The 14,819-nt window shown below is 34.3% G+C and overlaps 3 protein-coding genes across 3 annotated transcripts; 2 read left to right on the top strand and 1 right to left on the bottom strand.

Annotated features, from left to right (window-relative positions):
- Nucleotides 1-404: 404 nt before the first annotated feature.
- On the top strand, nucleotides 405-4,110 carry LOC128212266 (putative nuclease HARBI1). The gene is made up of 5 exons (XM_052917635.1): nucleotides 405-431; nucleotides 883-1,058; nucleotides 1,752-1,859; nucleotides 2,292-2,473; nucleotides 3,321-4,110. Exons 2-5 carry the CDS (start codon nucleotides 886-888, stop codon nucleotides 3,326-3,328), a joined length of 471 nt encoding a protein of 156 aa, XP_052773595.1. The 5' UTR covers nucleotides 405-431; nucleotides 883-885; the 3' UTR covers nucleotides 3,329-4,110.
- On the bottom strand, nucleotides 3,588-4,648 carry LOC128211716 (uncharacterized). Its single transcript, XM_052916740.1, has 4 exons — nucleotides 4,579-4,648; nucleotides 4,192-4,359; nucleotides 3,760-3,886; nucleotides 3,588-3,630 (listed from the first exon to the last, which is right to left on the bottom strand). Exons 1-4 carry the CDS (start codon nucleotides 4,646-4,648, stop codon nucleotides 3,588-3,590), a joined length of 408 nt encoding a protein of 135 aa, XP_052772700.1.
- Nucleotides 4,649-6,622: 1,974 nt separating this feature from the next.
- LOC128211715 (uncharacterized) lies at nucleotides 6,623-11,824 on the top strand. The gene is made up of 3 exons (XM_052916739.1): nucleotides 6,623-8,816; nucleotides 10,190-10,324; nucleotides 11,433-11,824. Exons 1-3 carry the CDS (start codon nucleotides 6,623-6,625, stop codon nucleotides 11,822-11,824), a joined length of 2,721 nt encoding a protein of 906 aa, XP_052772699.1.
- The last annotated feature ends 2,995 nt before the right edge of the window (nucleotides 11,825-14,819 follow it).

Here is a 14,819-nt window from a genome sequence, read left to right as displayed (position 1 = left end):
TTGAGGTACATACTGAGGCACATATTGACATAAGGCTCTGAAAAAGAACGAGCTCGGGTGGTATTCAATATAAACCTTAAGTCGATCTTAATCTAAGGATAATGTAAGATTTCCTTAAATGGCAAGATTTCCTTAACTTTTAACTTAAGATGCAAGGAAATACTTAAGTCGTTCTTAAATACGGCCTTAACCTTAGATTCGTCCTTAGAAATTAAGGAAGCATGCAACCTACCTTACAACAAATCTTAACTTAAGAACGAGCACATTTTAATCAGTTTTGCTTGTTTTGTTACGCGTTGTATTCGACGCGTGCGGTACGGACCATTTAACTTCAACCTACAACGCTTCAGCCAGTACAGGTACGCTTAATTTACGGTATTTATTGATAAACTCCATATGTTTCGTACCTCCAACGATCGTCCCCGTCAAAGGTTGTATTGCTGTTTGTATTGTTTTTTCTTCTTCTAGGATCTGATTGCCCTATTGAATGTATCATTCAGTATATCTTTTAACAGTGATTCAAATATTTTGATCACTTATTGATATGTGACCTTTTGTTCAGATAAAACTGTAGAGTAACATGTTTTCGCGATCTATAAAAAAAACGATTAAATACACTCATCCTTGAATATCTCTGATCATTTGTTTAGTACTAGCTATATAATCATAATTTATTACAGATATTTTTCTTATAATTTATTAGCTTTTTCTGAACTTGTAAAATATACAATGCACAGGCAATTAATTTATGAACTACAGAGTAATTCAGTACAATAACATTGTTAATGCATTAAATGGTTTATTCCTAACCAAATTTTGGACCATTATTTAGTGATATCTATAAGCCATCGCTGATGACAAGATGATTTGTTTCTATTTCAGGCCATGGATCGTGCTCCAAATTTGAATGATTTGACAGAAATGGAAATTATTCAGCGGTACAGATTTGACATGAATGGCATCTTATATCTGGAACAGTTAATCGGGAATGGAATCACCCCAAAAGTGAATAGAAATAATGCCTTACGTGCCCGGCAGAAAATATTAATCACATTAAGGTACTTAGCAACTGGGCCTATACAATTTAATGACAGTGACTAACACAAAGTAAGCCAACCTACTGTTTCTAGAGTTTTGACTAGAGTCTTTGATGTCTTAACAACGCCAGATATTGTGAGATAATTTATTAGATTCCCGGGCATGCAAATGGATACTACTTGTTGGGAGATAGTGGATATCCAGCTAAGAGATGGCTGCTAACTCCCTACCTGGCACCACAGAATGCAACAGTAGAAGGCTACAACCGGTATGATTTCTGGGTATTATTCCCAAAGTAAACTTTCATCCCTCTTGTGTAATATGTAACATGTGGGTTATAAATATGATTTTTAATGCTAATTTGCAATATATGCTTAGTAGCTAATCAATAGTGAATTCAGCCACATGTATGCATTTAATGTTAATTTAATTGTAGACACCATGTCGAGTGATTTCTTTGTTTTAGTTGATACATAAAGACAAGCATATAGAAACTTCCTTGGAATAAATGTATGTTTATAAATATACATCATATCTTCCGTGTATTTCTCACTTTCAGTATACAGTATTTCCAATATATTGCATGCATGTGGTAACAGGATTGTATATGAAGATTTTGTGAGCTGAAATATTTCCGCAATTGTTTGAAAGAACAATGATACATAGATGCAACTTATGTCATAGATTTGATGTGTACATTTTTTATATTGCAGAAGTCACAAAATCACACGAGCTCTTGTTGAGAGATCTATTGGACAACTTAAGAAAAGGTTTGGTGTTCTCCATGGAGAAATAAATTTGGAGCCACACAAAGTTTGCAAGTAAGTTTCTAGGGGAAACCAGGGCATGGAGAAAACCTACTTGTCCTATTTGGTGACTACAAACCAAACTTGCATGTACCCAGACTGGGAATCAAACCAGGGCTGTCTTGGCAGACATATAAAGAGATAGTTGTCAAAAAGTGCATGCCCTATTAAATGATAAGATGATAGCATAATGATGAAAAACAAGTTACCTGAAGTACATTATATTTCATTAGGCTAGAATATATGTAAGCATATGTCACTCTTTACCACAATATATTCATTATCATTTTATTGAGTTTCTTGTCATTATCTTTTGTCAACTCTCCTTATGTCAGTGGGAACACATTATAATGCATTCATTTTCATTGTAAAAATGTTAAACATATAAAACTATACTGCAGTAAGAAACCATATACAAGACTAGCTAATTGCAATATATTTTTTCAGGGTGATTGTAGCATGTTGTGTTCTGCACAACATCTGCAAAGAGAGAGCAATCCCTATTAACGGCGATGATGATTCTGATGACGAGGATGATAATGCAGATGATCAACTGGCACAGGGAGTGCGGCAACCTCCAAATGTGGCGGGAAATAGATTCAGGGATCATGTTGCAGCAACATATTTCAGTAATGATTCTTGTTTTTGCTGTTGTTGAAAGAACCTAGTTATTTTAAAAGCCTTGCCTTGATTATGTCATAGGCTGTGTCATTGAAATGCAACACCTTGGTAATTTCTAACACCTTGTAAAATATACTTCAATACAATTTGGTACACACTTTACACAGCAGATATTAATATCTACTTAAAGGTTCATAACTCTTGCTCTTTTATTTCAAAATCATACTCCTGTCTTATTACACAAAACCAGGTATGTGTGTGTGATTTTTGTTTCCTCTGTGGCACTCATGCATACCTTCTTTCGAAAGTTAAAATATGCATATATATGAATTTAATGTTTTAAATATTTAAATGTATACAACATTATCTAAAGACTTATATTTTAGCAAACATTCATGGTCAGTTTCTCATCTGTTTATATCCAATCAATGTTTAAACTACAAGAAGTATTGGTCAAAGTATAATGCATATATTTCATTTAAATCCAGTAAGCTTAGTTTAGGAAAGTTGAACCATTATGAAGTCATTGTGTAAATCAGAAATGGTCAGAACTTGCTCAAAAAATTTAAGGCCAAGTTAAAAGTTTACTTAGACAATTAGTAGTACTAAGGGAGGCTTATTTAACACACATATTGACATCAAAATATTTTATTATGAAAACTTTAACAAAATTATACAAATATCACCAACAAATGCCAATTTATTATGAAAATTTAAACAAAATTAAACACAATTTCACCAATAAATGCCACTATGTAGCTTCAGGAAAATAACATATTTTGATTAACATCAATGATCAGTTTTAAGTCTTTTTTCCAAAAGCTGGACTTCAAGCTGAAGTTTCCTCTTTTTCAGGGCCATGATTTCCATGCAGGTGCTGCAGTGACTGCAGCCGTTGTTGTTAGTGTTGTTGCTGGTACTACTTCCAGAACAGTTGACAATGTAACTTGTGGAAATATCCTGTACCAGCTGTAGTGGCTCCTCGTAGTCAGACATTAAGAAATAAGAAAATATTTACACTCAGAGAAAGCCTATGGTGTAATAATGTTTGACTTATGTTTGTTATTAAATAATGTATTTAATGAAATTCATATGTCAGAATTATGTATACAATTTGTTTTCTTACTCAATGGTATGCGAAGGCTGTGAAGGTGTCTCCACTGCACTGCAATTCGAATTGAAAGCAATTAAAAGCAATTTAAAAGTGATACAAGTGTTTTAAATACAATTCATTCAATTCAATTTTAAACAGTCTGTAGATAAAAGAATGGTTTACATTTAGTAAATTAAATACCTTTGCATTTGAAGTATTGTGCTGTCCAGCCCACTGCCTAATCCTACAATGTTGGGTGAATTTTCCCCAACAACTGCCATAACTCGTTCTGTCACCTCAGACAGTTTCACAGGATTTGTTCCAGAACCTGAATAATAATGGTGTAACAACTCCATTAAATTGATCATCTGCAATTATTTAGCTTGTAGCTATATTTACATAATAATCGCTTGTACCAAAAGATTAATCTAATTTTGAATATTCACAGAAGTGTTTGAGTTGTTAAAAACAATTGTTTGTTAAAACTGCACCTGTGTGTGATTATTGCGGTTATAAACTTTAAAAACATAATTGTTGCTTCACCTTTTTTAAAGCAAAAGCATTTGGCTAAAGATACATTTTATACCAATTAGAATCAGTATACTGTTATATTTTTATTTAAAGAATACATACCAGTTCTACCCAATTCTCTCTTATATTGGGAATACTTTGCCCGGTGGGTTTGAACAAGGTTGTCCCACTTCTTTGTTAGTTCAGCCGCTGTTCTGCGGTGCTGTGAATCCTCATTGAAGGCATCATTGATCTTGATCCACAAATCCTTCTTTGTTTCTGAGGTAATTCCTGGAAAAGTTCAAAACTACATGAACTTGCATGTACATGACGTTTATGTCAGCAGTGCTACATGTACACATATGTTTCATAAGTGTTTGTCTGAAATTTAAAACACCATGTTATCTAATTTTAAGCCAATGCTGCATGTACACGTGCACACACAAAGCACGTGTACGTTTTATATATGAACACGTGCATTCTTAATATAAAATGCAAAGGTTTTCTTACTTGAAGTGTACTTGTGTTTCTGAAAATCGTGGTTTGTTTTGCCTGGGTCAAAAGCTGACACTTCCCCCATGCCTCTAGCTAATAAAATGCAATCTTGCTGCGTAAAATTAGGACTTCTTGTTTTATTTTCCGCCATGATGTATGCTGTCTATAACGTTCGCGCACTCGACTTCCGTTACTATATTAAGAACTTGGAAACTACCGAACGTTCCATAAATAGAAATATTCAGCCAGCTGTGCTTGATAACCGATTTAAGGTCAACCTTATAATAAATCTTAAGGATAAGTTATTCTTACGAAAGGTAAGGATAAGGAACATCTTAAGTTTACTTCAACCTTAAGATTTGATCTTAAATTCGTCATTTAAGGATAAGGCCAATTTTAAGTTTAATCTTAAGATTTTTATTGAATACCACCCCTTAAGAACCTCTAAGTCAAAGTACACGAGCAAACACTGCAAAGTGATTTTCTTATTTATATTATTTGATAATCCCAGAAACAGTCAGTTTTTAAGATTACTTAGGGGGAGTGTGTTAATTATTAAAACATCGGTCATAATTTTGTAGACCCTTCCGCGTGTCACATGATAATAATCAGGCGACGGCTTTGAAAAAAGTTAAATTTTTCTTTTACATATTTTGTTTCATTAACGTTCTTTCATGAAACTTGAATACTTTATTACATAAATACGCGCAAATATTTAATTATCAAAAATGAAAAAAAGATAATAACCTTAAATCAAGTTAGTTGTCTTAGGCGGTGGCACGGACTATCTCTGCTGAAGAAGGGATATCACTCAGTAGGAAGAAGACAGAAAGAAAGTTTTATTAGTCAAGGCTCATTTTGAGCATCTGACATAACAATGCAATAAACAATATAAACATTAAAACATATTTAAAACAAAATAATAATGATAATGCGTTAGGTGGAATTTACAATATTTGTTTTTTAAATAAATCACAGATGGAGAATGAGACATATTATTATGATTATAAAAATATATAATTTTATTTTGTAAAGAAAGGCCTCCGGCCCATAAAACAACACATACAATACAAAACATAAAGGTTTTAGATTTGTGATTTCTTAATGACAGTCATTTTTTCCTTACCTTTTTGTTTCATAGTTACATTTACGAAGAATGCTATTTTTTTATTCGATCATCGTTTAGACTTTGCATAAGATTTATGAAGTTTTTGAAGTCTTGCCTACCCGTGTACCATTTATAGATATAAAATTGACTTTCTTGCCTGAATCTGTTACATTGAAAGAATAAATGAAATTCATCTTCTACACAACTGATATCAAAATTAATTAAGCAATATCTACACACTCTATTTTCCCTTTTGATACCCAAATGTCGACCAGTCTCAATAAACAATTTATGGCTAGAACATCGAAATCTCGCTAACGATTTCCTCACATAAAATGGTAGATTAATACATAAATATTTTTTTGGATTTAACAAAGTTTTAAAATGCTTATATGTGTCACATCGTGTTGAGTCTCCCACATGTTCCGACTGACGTAAATCCATCAAATCTGGTCTTGTTAAACGTTTCTGAACGACGTACATCCATCGTATAATTAGAATGTTAAACCAGCGACGTACATCTATCGCGTAGTCAACTTTAAGTGACTTCCAACCCGTGATCAAAAACACACGCGACATATATCCATCGCGTGATCAGGACATTAGCGACGTACATCTATCGCTCAAAATGTCTGATGATTGTTCTGACCATGGTTATCATTGTGAAAACAGAAATTGAAATGTGTCATCCATTTTAACTTACATACAGATAAATAAATAATTAAAAATCAATTCATATTATTTTGGTCATTAATCATGTAAATTGACATACCTCTTCGTTTTCTTTCATTACCAATGTATCCTTCCTTTTCATACACTTTTCGTTAAAACTGCATATAAATATTTACTATACTTGTTTTGTTAAAACTTTACGTCTGTACCCTTTTCGCTTAAACCTCGTTATGAACGTACTGGATTCGCTGAATACTGCGTCCGGAATCTGTTGGGCCCATGACGGGAGTTTATGTGTTGGATGAAATTAGTCATCCAACATTGCATTGTTCCACGATATATGACACTGTCTACACAACATTGTATCGTGCCCCTACATATGGAACTATCCACACAGCATTTGATAGTGTCCCAATATATGACACTGTCTACACAACATTGTATCGTGCCCCTACATATGGAACTATCTACACAGCATTTGATAGTGTCCCAATATATGACACTGTCTACACAACATTGTATCGTGCCCCTACATATGGAACTATCTACACAGCATTGTATAGTGTCCCAATATATGACACTGTCTACACAACATTGTATCGTGCCCCTACATATGGAACTATCTACACAACATTTGATAGTGTCCCAATATATGACACTGTCTACACAACATTGTATCGTGCCCCTACATATGGAACTATCTACACAGCATTTGATAGTGTCCCAATATATGACACTGTCTACACAACATTGTATCGTGCCCCTACATATGGAACTATCTACACAGCATTGTATAGTGTCCCAATATATGACACTGTCTACACAACATTGTATCGTGCCCCTACATATGGAACTATCTACACAGCATTTGATAGTGTCCCAATATATGACACTGTCTACACAACATTGTATCGTGCCCCTACATATGGAACTATCTACACAGCATTTGATAGTGTCCCAATATTTGACACTGTCTACACAACATTGTTTCGTGCCCCTACATATGGAACTATCTACACAGCATTTGATAGTGTCCCAATATATGACACTGTCTACACAACATTGTATCGTGCCCCTACATATGGAACTATCTACACAGCATTTGATAGTGTCCCAATATATGACACTGTCTACACAACATTGTATCGTGCCCCTACATATGGAACTATCTACACAGCATTTGATAGTGTCCCAATATATGACACTGTCTACACAACATTGTATCGTGCCCCTACATATGGAACTATCTACACAGCATTTGATAGTGTCCCAATATATGACACTGTCTACACAACATTGTATCGTGCCCCTATATATGGAACTATCTACACAGCATTTGATAGTGTCCCAATATATGACACTGTCTACACAACATTGTATCGTGCCCCTACATATGGAACTATCTACACAGCATTTGATAGTGTCCCAATATATGACACTGTCTACACAACATTGTATCGTGCCCCTACATATGGAACTATCTACACAGCATTTGATAGTGTCCCAATATATGACACTGTCTACACAACATTGTATCGTGCCCCTACATATGGAACTATCTACACAGCATTTGATAGTGTCCCAATATATGACACTGTCTACACAACATTGTATCGTGCCCCTATGTATGGAACTATCTACACAGCATTTGATAGTGTCCCAATATATGACACTGTCTACACAACATTGTATCGTGCCCCTACATATGGAACTATCTACACAGCATTTGATAGTGTCCCAATATATGACACTGTCTACACAACATTGTATCGTGCCCCTACATATGGAACTATCTACACAACATTGTATCGTGCCCCTACATATGGAACTATCTACACAGCATTTGATAGTGTCCCAATATATGACACTGTCTACACAACATTGTATCGTGCCCCTACATATGGAACTATCTACACAACATTGTATCGTGCCCCTACATATGGAACTATCTACACAGCATTTGATAGTGTCCCAATATATGACACTGTCTACACAACATTGTATCGTGCCCCTACATATGGAACTATCTACACAGCATTTGATAGTGTCCCAATATATGACACTGTCTACACAACATTGTATCGTGCCCCTACATATGGAACTATCTACACAGCATTGTATAGTGTCCCAATATATGACACTGTCTACACAACATTGTATCGTGCCCCTACATATGGAACTATCTACACAGCATTATATAGTGTCCTAATATATGACACTGTCTACACAACATTGTATCGTGCCCCTACATATGGAACTATCTACACAGCATTTGATAGTGTCCCAATATATGACACTGTCTACACAACATTGTATCGTGCCCCTACATATGGAACTATCTACACAGCATTTGATAGTGTCCCAATATATGACACTGTCTACACAACATTGTATCGTGCCCCTACATATGGAACTATCTACACAGCATTTGATAGTGTCCCAATATATGACACTGTCTACACAACATTGTATCGTGCCCCTATGTATGGAAAAATCCACACAACATTGTATAGTGTCCCCATATTGGAAACAATTGTGCCACTCTTACTCCCAAATGAGATGTACCACAATTAAAACAAATGTTTTACATTAACGAAAAGAATAATTTAATATTGCAAATTACGTTTCTTTTGAATGATATCGTGTTTTATGTGAAAGAAAGGTGCATAAAATACGGTATTTCTACCTCATAAGACGTATTAGTATGCAGTTTTACCTCAATCACGGCAAATCTTGAATGACTTGTGAGTCCTCAGCTATTTAATACACGGTTACAATCCTCTTATCAGTAATAAGTATTCCATAAATGCATTTTTCAGTAAGCAGTTAAAGATTTATAACTCAAAATTTATGTTTGTTTTACGTATTGATTTTACATAAGAGTGTCACTTTAAAAACTATATTGGAAACTATCCAAATAATACTGTATAGTGCCACAATATATGAAAGTAGTTTATGCATTGTGATATATGTAACTACCCACACAACACTGTATAGTGCCCCAATATAATTATGAAACTATCGTGTCTTGATATATATGTAACTATCCACATACCACTGTATAGTGCCCCAACATATGAAACTACCGTGTCATAATATATATGAAACTATCCACACACCAATGTATGGTGCCCAAACATATGAAACAACTGTGTCTTGATATATATGTAACTATCCACACACCACTGTATAGTGCCCCAACATATGAAATTACCGTGTCATGATATATATGAAACTAGCCACATACCAATGTATGGTGCCCAAACATATGAAACAACTGTGTTTTGATATATATGTAACTATCCACACACCACTGTACAGTGCCCCAACATACGAAACTACTATGTCTTGATATATATGTAACTATCCACAGAACACTGTATAACACCATAATATATGAAACTACTGTGTCTTAATATATATGAAATGATCACCACAACATGGCATTGAGCCCTAGGTTATATGACGCTTACCACACAATATCGTTTTGCCCTAGATAGATGAAACCATCTACTCACATTGTATCGAACCACAAATGTATGAAACGGCCCACTTAGCATTGTATCGAAGAACAATATATAATATCATTACTTTCGACACAACAAATTGCATTTATATTGTGCTCTACTTTAGTTCAATACAGATCAGTTTTCATTTTTGTATTCTGGAATCAAATTCCTATGCATTTCAACAATCTTTTCATTTAAAAATGTCAATTACAAAAGTATTGTCAAAGGACTTTTCCGTGTTGATACTAACGGAATTTGAACGAATTTCCAGAACTTCGGGCATTTGTTATTGCTAAAATCCGAACCCCCATTAAGCCTTAATACGCTATACTTGCAGATGAGAAGTCGAGGTTATATGATATATATCAGACTCGAACAGCAACAGAAGCCGGAGAGGCCGTTCTGGACTCCTTTGATAAAAGCTCTGCTCCAAATAAGTGGGTATCCTTCCTAAATGCACTTGAACAAGAAGGTTAGTTTATTTTAGCTAAGGTTTTGATATATACGTATAGTTATGAACTTCTTATACATTCATATTTATATGTTCTATGTCAACATAATTGCTTAATATGCATTTTATGAATCTTATAAATAAATGACCATTTTATTAAACGAGTATAGAAAGTATGCAACTATTGATTAGCTTACTTATATATTTCTTGGACCATCTGAGTACAATTGTGTATTATATGAAGCCGAGTGTCAGATTTCTTTTTATCGCATACGCAGACCGGTAAAAAACCACCTTCGCTGATGATAAAGCGAGAACCACAAGGAAATGTGTATATCCGATTGTTTTAATCCCGTTTCAAAGTATAATGAATACTGAGATGTAATGCAGTAAGAATCACAGTATTACAATATACTTTTAAGGAAAATTGTTTTCTCACATTGTGACGTTACTTCCGGTTAGAGGACGTCACAATTGGTAAAAAATCAAGACGTCAATCCCGGTTTGAATACTTAAAGCGGAACGTGTTTTAATGAAAATCAAGTTGAAATATCATTTTTTCCTCTCAAATTTTGGATTGCAAATGAATAACTTCATTAAAATAAATCTTTGTAATAAACACACAAAGAAAAACAAATGTATGACTCGATAAAATATTACTAAATAAGACAATCATTCTTTCAAATAAACTATATAAAAACATGCGTGTTAATATGTTTTTTGAACAATAGAAATAGAGCAATGTAATATTAAACATTTGTTTTACTATCAAAAATGATGGTTATATTGAACAGGAAACAAGATGTTACATGCTCTACTTTAACATATGTTCTTGGTATTACTTCTAGTTCTTATGCACCTATTTTACTCTGATACATTATGCACCTTTTCATATATTTATTCACATTTAATACGTATCACTATATATACAAAACAACAAATGATCTAAGCAAACACAAACGTTTAACGTTGTTTTATATTAATGAGTTTACCATACATTCATATATATTTACGATAACCGATCCGGTAATGTTTTAATTGTGTCTACGAGTTGTCTGTTTTGTCGATGACAAGCCAAACAGATAATAACAATAGTTACATTCTCAACCTTTGTTTGTCACATTTTCAGAGCTTGTTTACGTCAAGTCATTGCTGGAAGAAGACACTGTAGATTCGGAAGAGGACAGGTTAAGAGGTCGAAAACTGATACGACTCTTTGGTCCAGAGCTAGAGAAAAACATCAAACCAAAGGACATTATAAGCAGCCTTGTTTCGAAGAAGGCTATAACAGAAGACGACTGCGATGAAGTGCTAAATCTATGTCATACCAAAAGCAGATTGTATGGTATAATGTGCCTTTTGCGCAGAATGCAGATCCGATTGCGTCCAAAGGAATGGTATTACGCGTTTCTTTGCGCGCTCCGGGATAACGACTACACCTCGGAGTGTGAACTTTTAGATCCGGATTTCTTGGAATGCCCCCATATGTTTGATCCTGAAACATTTGTGAGAATTTCGTAATTGAATTCAAAGTATTCCTATATTTAGATATACTAGTATTTCGTGACCTATTATAAAATCAACAGAAAACAATTAAAACGGCCATGCTTTCATACATTTATAAATGGGCCCGAATTATTATGATTATATAAGCTACTTTCTGAGAAAAAAAATACTGTACACATGCCTTTAAAAATGAATATTACGTAAACAAAATGTTCTTTAAAGGTTAAACCACAACCGATTGGGTAAAAAGAATCCACCTCTTAATAAAACAAATTGATGTAACTTTTCTTAAAAAGCTTGTGGCACGTCCGAAAAAATATCACTATGCGAACAATCTTTGAAAGAAACAGACAGTACGGGGCAGCGCTCAATCGAAAAGGTCAAGTGAACTTTCTCTAGCATCTTTTATGGACCTTGATAGTCAGTCAAACATTTCTCGAAATTAACAGAATCAAGAGGAATCGTGATTATTGTTTTGGTTAATATCATCACTATTGATATAAACATTCTCCAATACTTTCATAAGTGGGGTCTGGCTCGGAAAATTACTAAATGCACTTACATTGACGAAATTTTAAAACGTTTAGTATACCATATCCGACAGAAATGACTTTGCGCGTGGGACTATGATTTCTTTGATGGATCCAACTTTGTCAATAATTTGATAACTGAATATGTTTTAAATTTACTTTGTATATCTTATACAAGCCCAATTTTGTTTGATATGGTTTATAACATTATAATTGATGCTATTGTATGAACTTTTTTTTTGAAACTGGAATGTCAGTTATGTTAGTTCTTTATATGTGCTCTTTTTAAAAGAAGACAATTGGTAATTCGATTTAATTTGAAACGTGAAATTGTAAGTGTTGTTTATAAGTTATATGTGTATGCTTACTCTCTGGTCATATGTTTTTTTGCAGTTTCATTTTTGGTGCATAACTATATTACAAACATGTATTTTTTGTCCGTATTGTTGAACTCGTCGTTGAAACCCCACTGTTTTGTCTTGAAAGACGTACAATCTTCCAACGTCTGCTTGTAATTTCAAAAATTAAGTGTGAACAGCTTCATTCGTCTGATATAGATAACTGGAAATTAAATGTACATGTGTTTTATTACTTGGATATTTACGTTATCTGCCAGACAATATTACAATATTTAGTGGTAAGTGGTCACCAAGCCGGACAAGTGGGTTTTCTCCGGGTACTCCGGTTTCCCCCACAACACAAGATCACACTCTCGCGCAACATCGTGCCAACGAGAGTGATTAATTTAAATTGTAATAGCTTGTTTCACCTTTATCCGGGCTTTCTCCGATTTATTACAATACCAGAGAGCATTATTTGCTAAACTGTCCGTAAACTGTTCGCACTTTTTACATTTACTGCCAAACTACCTTGAAATGGTCGAACTGAATAATCTCAAGGCCTTATGACAGATCAGCAATAATACGGACGATATTTGGCGACCTCCCATACAGGGCAAGATTTGTCCGATACAACCATTGATGGTGATGATATGCCCATCGGCTCCTGCACCTTGGCAGCACGAGTTTGTTTGTTTAGACTCTAAACATTCATTGTTATAGTCTTTTTCCAAGACTGCTTTCCGGGAAATCTACCACTTCTCCGAAACTCATTCAAAACATATGCAAGGTTGTATTTTTGCAGAAGCCTAAATATATTCTGTTTAAAGACAAGCAATTGTGAGTTTAAACTAAAGCGCACCAGTCTTTGAACAAATATATTCTTGGCAAGAAACTTATCTGGTAGCCTGCATAATTGTCCAAGGAAGTGTAATTGGTTTTAGTCCACAATTTCTTCAACAGATACAATATTTTAATAAGCAGGCCAAATTAAAGTCAGTGTTTGTGGGTGCACTCAACTGTTGATTTTGTTTAATACATTTTCTGTGTGAAATTTCCAATTAGTGCATGTCCGTTCTCGAATAGTTGAACCAAAGCGGAGAACCATAATATGCCTTTGACATTACAACATTTTCATAAATTGTCCTTAGAGTAAGAGGATGGAGTTCAATTGTGTTAAAACCACTGTGCAGAATGGAACTTAATGTCCCCCTCAACTTCGTGACCGCTTCCGTAAAAATTATGTTTAAACTACTAAACTTATATTACAATATTTCAACAAATGCATTCTTAGACCATCTACCATTTCCAAAGTCATTTTGATTGCTGTATATCTTAAGTAGGAAGCTTATATTACCGACTGCTTAGAGGCCGCAGATCTTACGAGAAAAACATAACACTGATTATTTAAGGCACGTATAAGGAGATTTAAGAACAGAGCTAGGGTTATAATCGTTCAACATAGTTGGCACACAAGGACATACATACATGACATTCCATCAAAAGGTCATGCTAACAATTGTAACGGCAAAATGGCGTTCAAACAGAAATATTTCTATTGTATTGCAGTATTTAGTCTTGTGAATCGAACTATGGCAACCACTTGAAACAGTATTCGATTTTAGATACGTACATCAATACTTATAAAAGCCATTTCACATTGATTCTTTGTTAAGCGTCTGGGCAGCTCTTATTTCAAAACCTACATTCCTACGAGGAGAGCACAAACAAACGTGAAAAACAAGGACAATATTCTTCTTTTTAACTTCTTGGATTTACACAAAAGGCGCCCGGACAAAAATGTAAGTAATTTAAACCTTAAAAAGCTGATTCAGAGATTCCACAGGGCGCCTTTGTCGAAACACTTCGAATACATGTACAGCATCTCGGCGTTACTGACCCTCTGTGTGCGCGTATGACTTACACTATTTGCAGCCAAATGAACAGGCATCAAGATTTGAACAAAAAATATAAATCTATGTTGATTCATTTGTCACGTTTTTCGATTTCAATTCACATTCTATTGAAAATGTTTGTTTTCGTATTGCAAATATAAAAACAAAACAAAAAGCAACAACAAATGTATCCATTTTTAATAATGAAAATAACCGCTTTTTGAAATGATTTTTTTATAAAATAAAC

Source organism: Mya arenaria, chromosome 12 (assembly GCF_026914265.1).
Source record: "Mya arenaria isolate MELC-2E11 chromosome 12, ASM2691426v1".
NCBI lineage: Eukaryota > Metazoa > Mollusca > Bivalvia > Myida > Myidae > Mya > Mya arenaria.
Note: the sequence above shows the minus strand (reverse complement) of the source record. Positions and strands in the feature narration are given on the sequence as shown.

Bases quoted from the DNA above. Each gene is read 5' to 3' on its own strand.
- LOC128212266 (XM_052917635.1), top strand. From the start codon at position 886: ATGGATCGTGCTCCAAATTTGAATGATTTGACAGAAATGGAAATTATT. The intron at 1,059-1,751 runs GTACTTAGCAAC...TTTATATTGCAG, and splicing joins AAAATATTAATCACATTAAG to AAGTCACAAAATCACACGAG. The intron at 1,860-2,291 runs GTAAGTTTCTAG...ATATTTTTTCAG, and splicing joins GAGCCACACAAAGTTTGCAA to GGTGATTGTAGCATGTTGTG.
- LOC128211716 (XM_052916740.1), bottom strand. From the start codon at position 4,648: ATGGGGGAAGTGTCAGCTTTTGACCCAGGCAAAACAAACCACGATTTT. The intron at 4,360-4,578 runs GTAAGAAAACCT...GAACTTTTCCAG, and splicing joins GAAACACAAGTACACTTCAA to GAATTACCTCAGAAACAAAG. The intron at 3,887-4,191 runs GTATGTATTCTT...ATTATTATTCAG, and splicing joins GAGAGAATTGGGTAGAACTG to GTTCTGGAACAAATCCTGTG.
- LOC128211715 (XM_052916739.1), top strand. From the start codon at position 6,623: ATGACGGGAGTTTATGTGTTGGATGAAATTAGTCATCCAACATTGCAT. The intron at 8,817-10,189 runs GTGCCCCTATGT...CTATACTTGCAG, and splicing joins TGTCTACACAACATTGTATC to ATGAGAAGTCGAGGTTATAT. The intron at 10,325-11,432 runs GTTAGTTTATTT...TCACATTTTCAG, and splicing joins AAATGCACTTGAACAAGAAG to AGCTTGTTTACGTCAAGTCA.